The sequence below is a fragment of the Mauremys mutica genome, chromosome 3 (assembly GCF_020497125.1).
Source record: "Mauremys mutica isolate MM-2020 ecotype Southern chromosome 3, ASM2049712v1, whole genome shotgun sequence".
In the NCBI taxonomy this organism is placed as follows: domain Eukaryota; kingdom Metazoa; phylum Chordata; order Testudines; family Geoemydidae; genus Mauremys; species Mauremys mutica.
This window is the reverse complement of record NC_059074.1, coordinates 164,251,159-164,264,776: the sequence shown is the minus strand read 5'-3', so window position 1 is coordinate 164,264,776 and position 13,618 is coordinate 164,251,159. Positions and strand designations below refer to the sequence as shown.

Here is a 13,618-nt window from a genome sequence, read left to right as displayed (position 1 = left end):
TAGAAACTACAATACATGTGAGTAAAAGCCAGAACAGCTTTCACTAAGTTAAATTTTGATATATTTCAAATTTACTCTTGCACAGTTTGGTGTGGCAAGGTTCTAAGCACCCTCAAATCTTATTCTGGGAAATTGAGAGTACTCAAGATGTCACAGGATCACCTCTTTAGTGAATTTAAATCCATCTCCCTGTCATACATGATTTAAAGTAGATTGAAATGGACAGGAACATTTTAGGGTTCCTGACTGGATGGGCAACTGCAGCAATATTTCACAGACAGAATTGACTCTTCCTCCTTTGTCATCTTAATTAAAGTGAACAAAGTGGGTTGTACTGCTCTTAAGAACAGATCTAAATGTATTCTACAATTTTATATACTTCTTGGTGGCCAAAAACCGTTTTTCCCCACTGATAATACATTTCCTACCACAGTATAATATAATGAAACATGATTAAAATTTCAGGATTAGGTATGTGCAGCTGTTAAAAATAAGTGTTTGTGAAACTTCTCTGTATACTATATGGCTATTTAAGGTCTTGCCAGTACTGTGACACAAGATTGTACATTCACTAGGACATTCTTCTCACCTTCCCCTTTTGAAATATTACTGTACAATATTTGCAATAAATGTTTAACACTGATCTATATGTAGCGAGCACATTTACAATATATAACTATATTCTTGGCTGTTATAACAGTACTCCTAGAAAATGTATTCATATTGCTGAAGTTCCAGTAGGCACACTTTTTACAACATAATCCCAAAACTGTTACATTAGAAATGAATTTCTACATGTTAAGTTGAACAAAACAAAGATTTCGTGCTCCTTCAGCTGCTTGCGGTAGCCTGTGGTACTTATTCCAGATAGGTATCACAACTGGGTGTCAGTGAAGGTTGTATGTTCTTTAGTTACTGTACTGAAGCCTTTGATGGCATTCACAAGATCTTCATCATCCACATACTAGGGGGGGGAAAAAAAAGCCCAGCAAGTGATTTGGCTAATAAGTAAAAATTTAGAGAACTATAACTACTGTCCTAGTCAAAGAACAACGAAACCAGAAATAACTGTGATTTGTTGTTCAAAATAAAATAGACTTGCTACATGCACAGTCACAATACTTGAGTGCATTATCAAACTGATTCATACTAAAACCTGGTCTAGACACAGCTTTTATACTGATTTAACTGTTTTGGTGAGGGATGTAATTTTATGACAGTATAGTTAATTCCCATAAATGTAGGTGAATAACCTGTACTGCTATAAGCACCTTTACAGTGGTAGAATTGCCTCCACTTCAGGGGATTGCACTGCTCTAATGATATCAGTTTAGAAACTGCATGAGAGCCACATAACCAATAGACTACTGAAACAACTCGAGGAATGTCACATTTTCGCTGAGTTATGTGCAAAAAGGAATAAAACGTCAGGTGTATACAGTAGCTTAACTGTGCAAAATAGTTAGTGGGTACCATTTCCAAAAGCACCTTTTCTGAAAGTGAGACCTTGGCTCATGAATCACAGTGACTTAGCTGCTTCTGAAAATAGGATTTAGGCTAGTCATTAGGACCTCCCGGAGCCTCAAAGGTATTTAGGCAAGTAACTCTCATTATCTTTGAAGATCTGGGCCTAGATGCTTTTGGAACTTTTGCCCCGCATCTTGGTAAACGTTCAGTTACTAAGCTAATGCCAAATGTGCATGCATTCATGGCTAACTCATGGAATTGTAGAACTAGAATAAGAACTTACAGAACCACTATCATGACCATGTATAATGGTATCCCACACAGAATCTTCTATTAGGGACTTCTTGTCATAGACATCAATAACTTGACTGACACTGCGATGTAAAGAACTTTGGGAGTAGGTACGGCTCATCTGGCTTTGACTTGGTAGCTGTAGAACGGAAGTACTTTGGTTGCTACGATTACTCAAAGGAGAGCTGGGTCCTGGAATTTTTGTATCTGCTAGTCCCTAGGAATATTGGAATAAAAGGGATGTGCATATGAAAGGTTTACATGAAAAATTTAATAGATTAACATTTCAGCTCAAATACATTTCTGTTGCAAAATAAAGCCCTTGAAAATAACTAATTTTGTAGTAGAAGCCATAGTAGTAAAGTAACATGTTAATGGTAGAGGTTTTTAGGCTGATAACAGAACATCATTATCACTAGCTCCAGCTATTGTTCCCTGTGGAAACAATGGCTTGCTGCAATGCGGTTTAACAAGGTGATCTCTTGAAGATCTCTTGTTAAGTATGCAATTGAAACACGTCACCACAGTAATTGCCATTCCATTTTTGAACCAGGAAATAGACAACCAATGCAACACTTGCATGGTTAGGAAGCACCTGGCTTATCTGTCAGGGGACACTACTTGGCAATTTTAGCAACTAACTTTTCACAAAATGTTTTGTGAACTTGTGTAACTATGCTGTCTCTAGCCACCGTTTGACCTTTCTCGCTTTCCAGAAAGTTGTGTAAAGCAAATTATATGTTAAATGGACACGTAGAGCCCCAAATGGTTTTTCTAACATACTGTATTCTGTGTGTTACTGGAATACACAACTTTACACTTTAAAGTGGCAGCTATACACCACTTTGGATCATCTAGCTCAGAATTTTTAACTGCTAACAGTTGTGCAGTAATAAAACATGCACCATGCAAGAAATTCTCATGCAAACACTTCAGTTAATTACAGGTTTGGTTGCCACAGCACACAGGTTGCATACTCGCTAACTATACCTCAAAATGCATTGTGTAACTTTTTAGAGTAACACTACTTGCGGACTCGGACATCTCGGCAATAGACTCAAACTGAAAGGGAGGAGAGTTGTTAACAGCATTGCTACATTAGCCCAGGTGCTGTGACAAATGTTTTAGTATGTGGTCAGATTACACTGTAAATGTAGCTAAAAATAATGGTCAGAGCTATGCTGATTTACACCAGCTGAGAAGCTGGGCCATTGTACTCAACTACAGGACAATGGAATGATTTTTACAATAAAAACTCATGGCAGTTGAAAACTAATTTGTTGGTCTCTAAGGCAGGTTTCACTTGTAGTATTTGTACAGGACAGCAGAGGATGAAAGTTCCAAATTCAAGTCAGTAATTGAGTTTTGTGTAAAACCTGCACTGTATGCGGTGTCACCTTGAAAGTGATGATAAAACAAAAATGAATCCCTCCCTCTACAGCCTCTATAGTCCTTTCCTAGCAGTTCAGACTAAAATGTGTGCAGAGACATAAGCACGGCAAAGCCTTACCTTATCTCTGCTCTGTGATACTTGTGAAGGTGAGATGACAGGAACTTGTAAAGGAGTTGCAATAGGATGCTGCTGGCAGGGATTATCAATTAAAGAGGTTTTCTGCATTTTTAAAGCATTGTAGGTGGAGAATATAAAGGGGGTAAATATACGAGTGTGTAGAAGACAAAGATACTGTCCCTTTTGTTTAACTCCTTAATTTTCCCAAGGAGAAATTGGATATAAGGCACATTTTTTTTTCCAATTTAAATTTCTGCCATTTGTTTAGCCAAAGAGGCGCCACAATTATATTGTTGAAACGGATGGCACAATGTGGAATTGATACAGATCTGAATGACTTATTTCAAGCTGGTGACATGTCTGCCTGTACATTTAAGAAAAAAATTATTTTAAAAAAGCTGAGAAAAAATAGTGGGGAAGAGGTTGTAAAGAGAGGAGAGATTTAATGGTCTTTAGAACCCAGGAAGTCCTGGCTCCTCAGTACTTAGCTTCGTTATCAGGACTTTCTGTGGGTACATTACTTTCTTCCTCAGTTTCCATCCTAAAATGGGCATATTACTACTACTACCCTTCCTCAGTAGGGGGTTTTATATAATTCCTCACTAATGTTCACAAGTATTATTGGACTCCTTTCCTCAGCGCCAAGCGACTATTGTGACGTGACTCCATGGCAAGCTAGGCTGTTTTCAGGTCTCACTTTGTATTTCAAAAGCTAAATTACCATTATTTTTTTTTAACAGTTCCTCATTTGTAATTGACATTAAGAGTTGCCACATAGTGTTTCTAAGGCAAGCAGCCTCCGACTCAAGGGGGTCCTTCTGAAAACAGGCACATCTTCCTTTAAGGCACCCACTTGGCCCCCTAGCTCAACCCCACTCCCTGAGGAGCCCGAACTCTCACAGGCCCTTAAGGGGCTACATAAAGATCTAAACTGGCAGCTTAATGGGTTGTTAACATAATTCTTTAAATAAAGCCACGAGAGCAGCATGCTTACTAATCAGTGCTGTTGCACCTGACAAACTGAGCAGCTGTGGCAGGTGAGGGCTCCTGTTCCCTGATGAAGGGCACATTACTGAAGCACAAGATGGCTGGATGAAGCCATAGAAATACCACCCTTCCTCTTTCCAGTCTGACAACCATGCTCCTGGACGGCAGGGTTCTTCACAATTTTTGCTTATACTCGTACATGCTAAACGGTGAAGAACACGTTAAAGCCCCCAATTCAACTTTTACACAGGAAAATCCAATTGCAGCAGGCCCAAGCAGCCCCCAAAGAAAGATGTGAAGCAAGAGGGAACAAGGGATAGGAACAGGAAGGGAAAGGCACAAAGATGCTTTTGGTTGCTATAATTATCTAGGATTTTATACTGTCATCTATCACCATGGTATCTGAGGAGTCTAGATGTGTCGTCAGGGTTTTAAATACTGTGGTTTTGCATTCGCTGAAGTCAGTGGCAAAACTCCCATTGACATTAATGAGTGCTGGATCAAACCCGTAGTTTGTACTCAGTCACTTGAAATAATGGGAAACTAGTGAGCACTATTCTAATATTTATTCCTTTTGCCTGAGAACTAATTTACATAATGGGGCAACTCCTCAGCTAGTATAAATAAGAGTGACAGACTAACGATTTCCTGAATGAACTTCGCTGAATTAAGTGAAACCTTATTGAATTAGTTTTCATTGTATTAAAATGCAAATATGTACGGTGAGATTGTATGGAATTTATCTAGTAGGAAGATCAATGCAATCTCTGGAAGATAGGAGGAAGTCGAAAGGTCTTTTTGGAAAGATACGTGTGAAGTGGATTTCTTTAGAAAGAGCTTGAGCAAATTCTCCCCCTAGTTCAAATTCGGTTCTCCAGGGTCCAAGAGACAAAGAAAGGTGTTTGGGATAAATAACTTGAGTTTGTTTACACTGACCCAGAGCCGCCTTCCTGATCCGGCAAATGGACAGGGCCCCAGCTCCACAGAAGGCCCCAATCTTTAGGGTAAAGGTGGAAGGCTGTCAGAATCCATGTTAGGGTTGGGGTGGACTCTGGTAAGCTTGCTAGCATGTGTGTAGGTTTTTATTATTTTTAATATGTTTTCACCTTAGGAATAAAGTAGGCTTGCAAAGGAAGTGCTATGCAGTAAGTTAGAACTGCTGACAATCAATCTCTGAAGAGAGAGCAAGCAGGTGTGCTTGGACATCCTGTCTGTGCTGGGGAATACAAAGGGAACAGCACAGCCTGGGAATACCCGGTCAGAAGGGGGAGAGAGACTGGTCTCCACCCACAAAAGCAATGGCTGTGGAGCTAGAAACCAAGAGTTGGTGCCTTTACAGGTTTAGCTGTGCTGAACTGTGACGACAAATATAGCTTGACTGAGTTCAGTGGGGCTATATTGATTTACAGCAGCTAAGGATCTGGCCTAATCAGTGTATCAATACCTGAAGAGCGACCTCCCCAATAATACAATCAAGCTAAAGATGTCCTACCCCTGTGTCATTTACGGAATTAAACACATCTCAGTCTTCCTACCACATTCATCACTGAGGTATCTGACCAAGAAAAAAACCCAGCTAAGTTCTGTTGCTTATTTGAACAGTAGTCACCACTTACTCCCAATTTACAGCTTGGGTCTTTTCCTGGGTTTTGCTTACAGATACTCTTTCACATGAAGCAATATGCACCTTTTCCCTCTTACTATATTTAAATTGTAAGTTAATGCCCTTAGACTGCACCATTATCCTTTGTAACATATGTTCCATTGCAGAAACTATCTGTACAATAAAAATACACATTATTGTGCTTTGCATGACATACCATGTGAGTGTCTCCTGGTGAATATACCGTCATTGGTGATGTCCGCTTTTGGAGTGGAACTAAGGGAGGCCTTTCTCTTGCATATGGTTGTTTTTTTATTTTTCTTCGTAGAATCAAGGACAGAAAAATAGCCAAGAGGATCAAACCTAGAACTGCCATTAATATCACAAACCACAATTCAGTGTAAAATTTTGCATATTTAGTCTCTGCTTCATCCTTTTCTCCAGGAGTTGTTAATATAGGACCTGTATAATCCAGGGAGGTAAAAGGGAAACATTATTTTAGAAAGCGGTTTAGTGATAGATTGTCCCCTTATTTTATAATATATTAGAAAAAAGTCTGAAGCAGTTTGTCACATTGTGCTTATTTGCACTTATGTTCAAGGTGGTGTAATGGTTCAATATGCTAGTGGGCTATAATAAAAAGCTTACTGCACTCGAGAGACTATGCTTAAAGTTCTGGCATTGCTGCCTGGGTTGGAAATCACCATTGCACTGGCATCTCCTAGGAAAGAGGAGGGGGGAATTCAAAAAAGGTTGATCAAAGTAACCTTGAACAGTTGAAACATTGGGTAATTTCAGAGAGGTGCAGACAGGATGTTTTCTGCAGCATGATAGCTCAGCACACGAAGCAGTTGCTATTGTAGACACTGCAGCACAGATTATAAAACAATAAAGCCACAAAAAGAGGATGAACGAAGAGAGGCCAAATAAAATAAAAAGCTTAGGACAGGGGACATGAAAAAGATATGCAAAGTGCACATTACTGCACAGCTTAGAAAAATCAATCACTGGGCGGGGAGAGAATGCATTGTAGTAATAGTAGCTTTGGAGGATATGCAGCAATGCATCCAAAGATGGCTGAATGTGCTAGAGTCCTAGCAACAAAAACAAAAGAGAGGTGATGTCTTTGCCACAAAGCCACGTCTAGGTTATAAAAAATAAATGCATCGTTTAGTTGCCACACCTCAACATGATATGGCCAAGGAAATGAAATTCAGTGTCTAACAAAACAAAATCTTTTTGGCTCTGAAGTCCTATTTCAGCTTTGGTTCAAAGACATTTAAGGGGTTTTCACAGTGTGATTATCCTATACCCCATTTCTGGTTCAGGAAACAAGGTTTTAATGCAGGACACTGACAATGTCCTCCACTCTTCTAGTAGATTAAAAATTAATCCACTGCTCCTCCATACCTGCATATTGAGACTGGCTCAAACTGATGGCTTAGTACTAACATGGATGTGGCTCACAGAGAAAACTAATATCAGCACTTGTGGAAAGGGATCTCAGATACGGGCCAACAACATGTACCCATGGCAAGTACCCATGTTTACATCTGCCAGGGCTCTGCTTCCAGGAATTTCCATTGTCTCTTCTTAGAAACCTGGTGTGGTGATTTGCCATGGATGATATGTCTGAGCTATAATTAGTGGTCAAAAAAGAAAAGATGGTTGGCTGTATAACGAAAGGGATGAAGAATAATATGAGAAGTATAATGCTGTTATACAAATCCATACTACAGCCTCATCTAGAGGGCTGTGTGGAGTACTAGGATATTGCACCATTGGGGGCGGGGGGCTCAGAGAAGGGTGACGAGTGATTAGGTACAATGGAAAAATTCTCACAGAAAGAAAGGCTGAAAGATAGGGATTGTTTACCTTAGAAAGGAGATGAATACGAGGGGACATGATACAATATATAAAATAATGAATGGCCTAGAGAAGGCAAATGGGGACCTACTTTTCTCCCTGCCACACAACAAAGGGGCCAGCCAATGAAATTCAACAATGGAAAATTCCAAACTGAAAAAAGGAAATACTTTTCACATGATGCACAATTAGGCTGTGGACCCCACTGCAACAGGATGGTGTTGAGGCTAAGAACATAACAGGATTCAAAAAGGGAGTGGCCATTTATGTGGATATCAAGAACATACAGAGTTATAATGCTCACTGCTAAAAAGTTTTTTAAGGGAATATTAAAACGTTGTCTTTCAGATTTTAAGCCAATCTCTGTCAGAGATCAGGGTAAGACCTAAGATGGGGGGGGGCAGATTCCTCCACATCTGCCTACTGTCGGGTTCTTACAGCTTCCTCTGTCGTTGGAGACAGGACTAAATTAGATGATCCTCAGATCTATGTTCCTATGTACCTAACAGCAGCAAAACCTCTGTATTTGGATGCTCTTTGGGCAGGCCAGGGACCTGACCCTGCTCGCCCCAGAGTGAAAGACAAAACTTCCATTGATTTCAACAAGATCAGGCCTTGTGTCAACATCCCTCTTCCTCAGCTGAAGACTGGAAAGCTCAAGTTTCAGCCTATTTATTACATAAGAAGGCCATACTGGGTCAGACTAAAGGTCCATCAAGCCCTGTATCCTGTCCTCTGACAGTGGCCAATGGCTGGTGCCCCAATGGGCATGAACAGACAGGTTATCAAGTGATCCATGCCCTGTCACCCAATCCCAGCTTCTGGCAAACAGAGGCTAGGGACACCATTCCTGCCCATCCTGGCTAATAGCCATTGATGGACCCATCTTCCATGAATCAATCTAGTGCCCTTTTGATCCCCATTATAGTATTGGCCTTCACAACACTCTCTGGCAAGGAGTTCTAGAGGTTGATAGTGCGTTGCGTGAAAAAAATACCTTCTTGTGTTTGTTTTAAACCTGCTACCTATTAATTTCATTTGGTGGCCCCTTGTTCTTGTATTATGAGAAGGAGTAAATAACACTTCCTTATGTACTTTCTCTATACCACTCATGATTTTGTAGACCTCTATCGTATCCCCCCTTACTCGCCTCTTTTCCAGTAAAAAAGTCCCAATCTTATTAATCTCGCCTCATATGGAACCGGTTCTATACCCCTAATCATTTTTGTTGCCCTTTCCTGAACCTTTTCCAATTCCAATATATCTTTTTTGAGATGGGGCGATCACATCTGCATGCAGTATTCAAGGTGTGGGGAAACCATGGATTTATATAGAGGCAATATGATATTTTCGATCTTATTATCTATCCCTTTCTTGATGGTTCCCAACATTCTGTTCACTTTTTTGACTGCTGCTGCACACTGAGTGGAAGATTTCAGAGAACTAACCACAATGACTCCAAGTTCTCTTTCTTGAGTGGTAACAGCTAATTTAAACCCCATCATTGTATATGCATAGTTAGGATTATGGTTTACAATGTGCATTACTTTGCATTTAATCAACATTAATAAATTTAATCTGCCATTTTGTTGCCCAGTCACCTAGTTTTGTGAGATCCTTTTGTAGATCTTCACAATCTGCCTGGGACTTAACTAGCTTGAGTAGTTTTGTATCCTCTGCAAATTTTGCCACCACACTGTTTACCCCTTTTTCCAGATAGTTTATGAATATGTTAAATAGGACTGGGCCCAGTACAGATCCCGGGGGGACACTACTATTTACCTCTCTCAATTCTGAAAACTGACCATTTATTCCTATCTTTTAATCAGTTATCATTCCATGAGAGAATCTTCCCTCTTATCCCACGACTACTTATTTTGCGTAAGAGCCTTTGGTGCGGGATCTTGTCAAAGGCATTCTGAAAATCTAAATACACTATATCCACTGGATCTCCTTTGTCCGCATGCTTGTTGACCCCCTCAAAGAATTCTAGTGAGGCATGATTTCCCTTTACAAAAGCCATGTTGATTATTTCCCAATAAGTTATGTTCACCTATGTGTCTGACAATTTTGTTCTTGACGATAGTTTCAACCAATTTGCCCGGTACTGAAGTGAGACTTACTGGCCTGTAGTTGCCAGGGTCACCTCTGGAGCCCTTTTTAAAAATTGGCGTCACATTAGCTATCCTCCAGTCATTTGGTACAGAAGCTGAGTTAAATGATAGGTTACTGACTACAGTTAGTAGTCCTGCAAATTTCACATTTGAGTTCCTTCAGAACTCTTGGGTGAATACCATCAAGTCCTGAAGACTTATTACTGTTTAGTTTATCAATTTGTTCCAAAACCACCTCTAATGACACCTCAATTTGGGACAGTTCCTCATCTATCACTCAAAAAGAATGGCTGAGGTTTGGGAATCTCCCTCACATCCTCAACAGTGAAGACCGATGCAAAGAATTCTTTTAGTTTCTCCACAATGGCCTTATCGTCTTTGAGTGCTCCTTTAACATCTTGATCATCCAGTGGCCCCACTGGTGGTTTAGCAGGCTTTCTGCTTCTGACGTATTTAAAAATTTTTGTTTGCTATTACTTTTGGAGTCTTTGGCTAGCTGTTCTTCAAATTCTTTTTTGGTCTTTCTAATTATAGAACTATTGTGATGTCACCACCCCATTCCAGTCTTCCAAAGAGACCTGCAACGAAGAGAGGGGTCAGGACTTGATCTTGCTAAAGTTTAACAAAAAGAAACCCACTGCCAAAGCATGTAGCATTTACAAAAAACCACGAAGCTGTTCCGTTAAATTCTGAAGGAATATAAAGGGCCCAAAGGGTTTTGATTTGCTTTGTATTTCAGCTTTAACACAGGCAGTAAGCTACCATCCCTATCGTCATGCTGATGTACATTGTTAGCAGGTTTTGCATTTGTTTGATTTTTTTGGTGGGAGGGAAAAAACTGTGTGTGAAATTCTTATTGGTTTAAAAAAACTCCAAGACAGCACCTGCTTCAATAAAGAGAAACTTCCTGAATGAATTCAGCTGGCGATAAAGACACATTAGCCACATACCTTAATGCTTGGGCCAGATCAATAACTTCTATTTCCAAATCTGATCTGATCCAGTATGTGTTACACCTAATTGCTCAACACAAATTCACACATAATCAGTAGGTAACGTGTCTATGTGTTTACCCAATCCAGTAGCAGTGCTGTATTTGATCACTGGTGTGATGGCGCTCCCTTCATCGGTGGTACAGGTTACTTGAAAGAAAAAGGCTGAATAAAAAAGGCAAAATACAGAGTTACAAATCTCAACTGGGACTATCAAAATGCTTCAGCCCTGATCCTCCAACAAGATCTGCTAATGTGCACTGCTGCATTCAGGCACAATCTCAATGGGACCCCCGCCCCCACAGGCACTGCAGTCAACACTAGTGGATCCTAATATAGTACTGAAGCCTGATTATCCACTAATAGTCAGATATTAAACTGTATACTACAGTGGTATTGTCAGTAGTTATTGTTCCCCTATACCCCACCATTTTCACATGCTCATAACTTTCCAAATCAAACGAAATTGTGCATGCTTGGATCTGTGTCTGACAGTCAATTTTTAAAGAAACTTCAAGAAAAACCCTCAGTCCTGTTTATTATAATGGGAAGATACAACCCCCCCCAAACAAACCCTTCCCATTGTTAAATAAATAAATGTTTTGAATAGGGGTTATAGCAAAAAACGTTGGAGTCTGAAAGCTGAAATCTAGCTGAGCCATGATTTCCTTGAGGGCTAGTGGTTTTGCTTGGTTTGAGGAATTGTTTGATTACATTAGGAGCATTTGAAAATGGCAGTGGTCTGTATCAAGTCACACGGTGAGATGCACTGTGCCCACATGCACAGCTAGCAAGCAAATACTTCGAGCAGGTCATACGAAAACTTGTCAAGAGACAGCTGGACAAAACTTTGTCCAGCTGCTGCCATACTGTCTGCACACATTGCCCAGCACAGTGGTCCCTTGCCCCACCAAACTGGGTTACTTGGAATGATGTCTGTAGCTTCAGCATCAATTTAGGTTGGCGGTGACTGTACTTCCTCGGAAAGCCCTTTGAACATCATTGCAATATAAAGTATCTTAATCAGGAAGATTTTCTCAGGCCTCTAGCACTTTATCAAAAGCAGCATAGTTCCAGTAGAATCCGTGCAGCCAACGAAAGGAGCAGGTACAGATGCAATGTGGATGTGATGACCTTCTTTGGTATAAGGGCTCTCTTCCCTGTGGATCCCAACTATCCACACGGCTGGGAGCATATGCCTTCTACCCACTTCCGTGAGTCATCCAGGGCTCAGTCCTGCAAGGCGCTGAGCACTCTAGCCCAATCCAGCAAAATACATAAGCATGTGGTCAACTCTAAGCATGTGAACAGTCGCATTGACTTCAGCAAGATTACTGATGTGCTTAATGTTAAGCATGTACCGGATTGGGCTACCGTGCTCCTCGCCTTACAGAATCGAGCCCTGAAAGGGACATGGTGCGGGGTAGAGAGCACATCATATCTTTGTCCACTCCTTTTGAGAGGAAAATCTGTAGTAAACTCCAGAGGTCAGCCTCACAGTGTTTCCTGGCCATCTACACCCATCCCATGGAATGGGTAGAATTCATCCAGAAACATCATCAATTCCCCTCACCCACCCCTGTACCTCAAATAACCACTGTTCCTATAAATCACAGTAGGTACTAAAATGGTTTTAATGGAAAACTGCATTCAATCATCAGGATAAAGAGTACCTTACTATGCATACACCATCAGCTTTTCAAGGAAACTAGAAGTCTAAAGAGGCATTCCACTGCTGTGCATTGGCTGGCCGACTTCGTAAAATTTAACATGTAATGAAACTAGATAAACACAGTCCTTAAGCTATAGAAATGGGAAACTGAAACTGACTTTTGTCAGATGTCCTTGGTAAATACAGCATGGTGTCAAAGCCACTATAGACACGCTGGGCGCCCTCAGTTAACACATACTCCTTCAGCTGTCCATTCAATAGGAAAGTGTGACTCCAGTCTAGGTAGATCATGGATAAATTGCTGACAACAGAAAATGGAGCTTTGTACTGAGGTACTGGGGGGGAAAAAAAGGAAACAGCTCATTTATAAATCGTAGGCATCTCACTGGGTTGCACAAAATAAATGCATCAAACAAGAAGTGTAACAGGCTCACTCACATACATACCCCCTATATGGAAAAAAAATCAAGGAGATTGCCCTTGCTTTATCACACTGAAATATATTGTATCTGCATCCTAAGTGAAACCCACAAGGAAAATTAGTAAAATTCAAGCGTAAGCTCCTTGGAGCAGGGAGTGTCTTTTACTATGTGGCTGTTCAATGCCTCGTATAATGGGCTAGATTGGGGGGGTACAGGCACCATTGTAATACATAATAATAAAAATAAAATGGCTTCCAAGAATTAAGGATGAAGACATGAAAAATTCAACACAAGGAATGCGTTATATTCTATCAGCTGCACTGGTAAAACTCTACTGGAGTTAATAGGGTTACACCGTGTAACAGGCCAAGGCCATGTTCTGGTAAATAACAAGACTGGCATCTTCTACAGAAATGAAAACACTGGCTGTGCCCTGGCTCCCCCCCCCATATAATTTTTGCTCCCAGTGTTTCACCTCTGCGCCTTCTGGGGCACGTCCTCCCTCCTCCCAGACACCGTGGGGAGGAACAGAGGAGCCACCCCAGTTCTCACAAAATGGGAGGAGCTGCTGCTGGGCTCTTTCTGCTCCCACCTCTTTCCTCCACAGAAAGGAGGGTGAGAGAGCTCTGCCTGGGTCCGCAACTGCTCTGATTGGCTGCTTACACCCTAGGGAGGCAGGAAAGCAGGGGTGGCA

The 13,618-nt window shown here is 40.8% G+C and overlaps 1 protein-coding gene across 1 annotated transcript in view; it reads right to left on the bottom strand.

The window, feature by feature from the left end:
- Window positions 1-806: 806 nt before the first annotated feature.
- The window catches only part of USH2A (usherin), a 624,012-nt gene continuing 611,200 nt past the window's right edge, over window positions 807-13,618 (bottom strand). The window contains exons 69-73 of the mRNA XM_045011456.1: window positions 12,661-12,837; window positions 10,912-10,995; window positions 6,076-6,320; window positions 1,751-1,975; window positions 807-964 (exon numbers count right to left, since the gene is read on the bottom strand). Of these exons, the coding sequence (XP_044867391.1) occupies window positions 875-964; window positions 1,751-1,975; window positions 6,076-6,320; window positions 10,912-10,995; window positions 12,661-12,837 (821 nt within the window). The 3' untranslated portion in view covers window positions 807-874. The remainder of the gene's footprint in view (window positions 965-1,750; window positions 1,976-6,075; window positions 6,321-10,911; window positions 10,996-12,660; window positions 12,838-13,618) is intronic.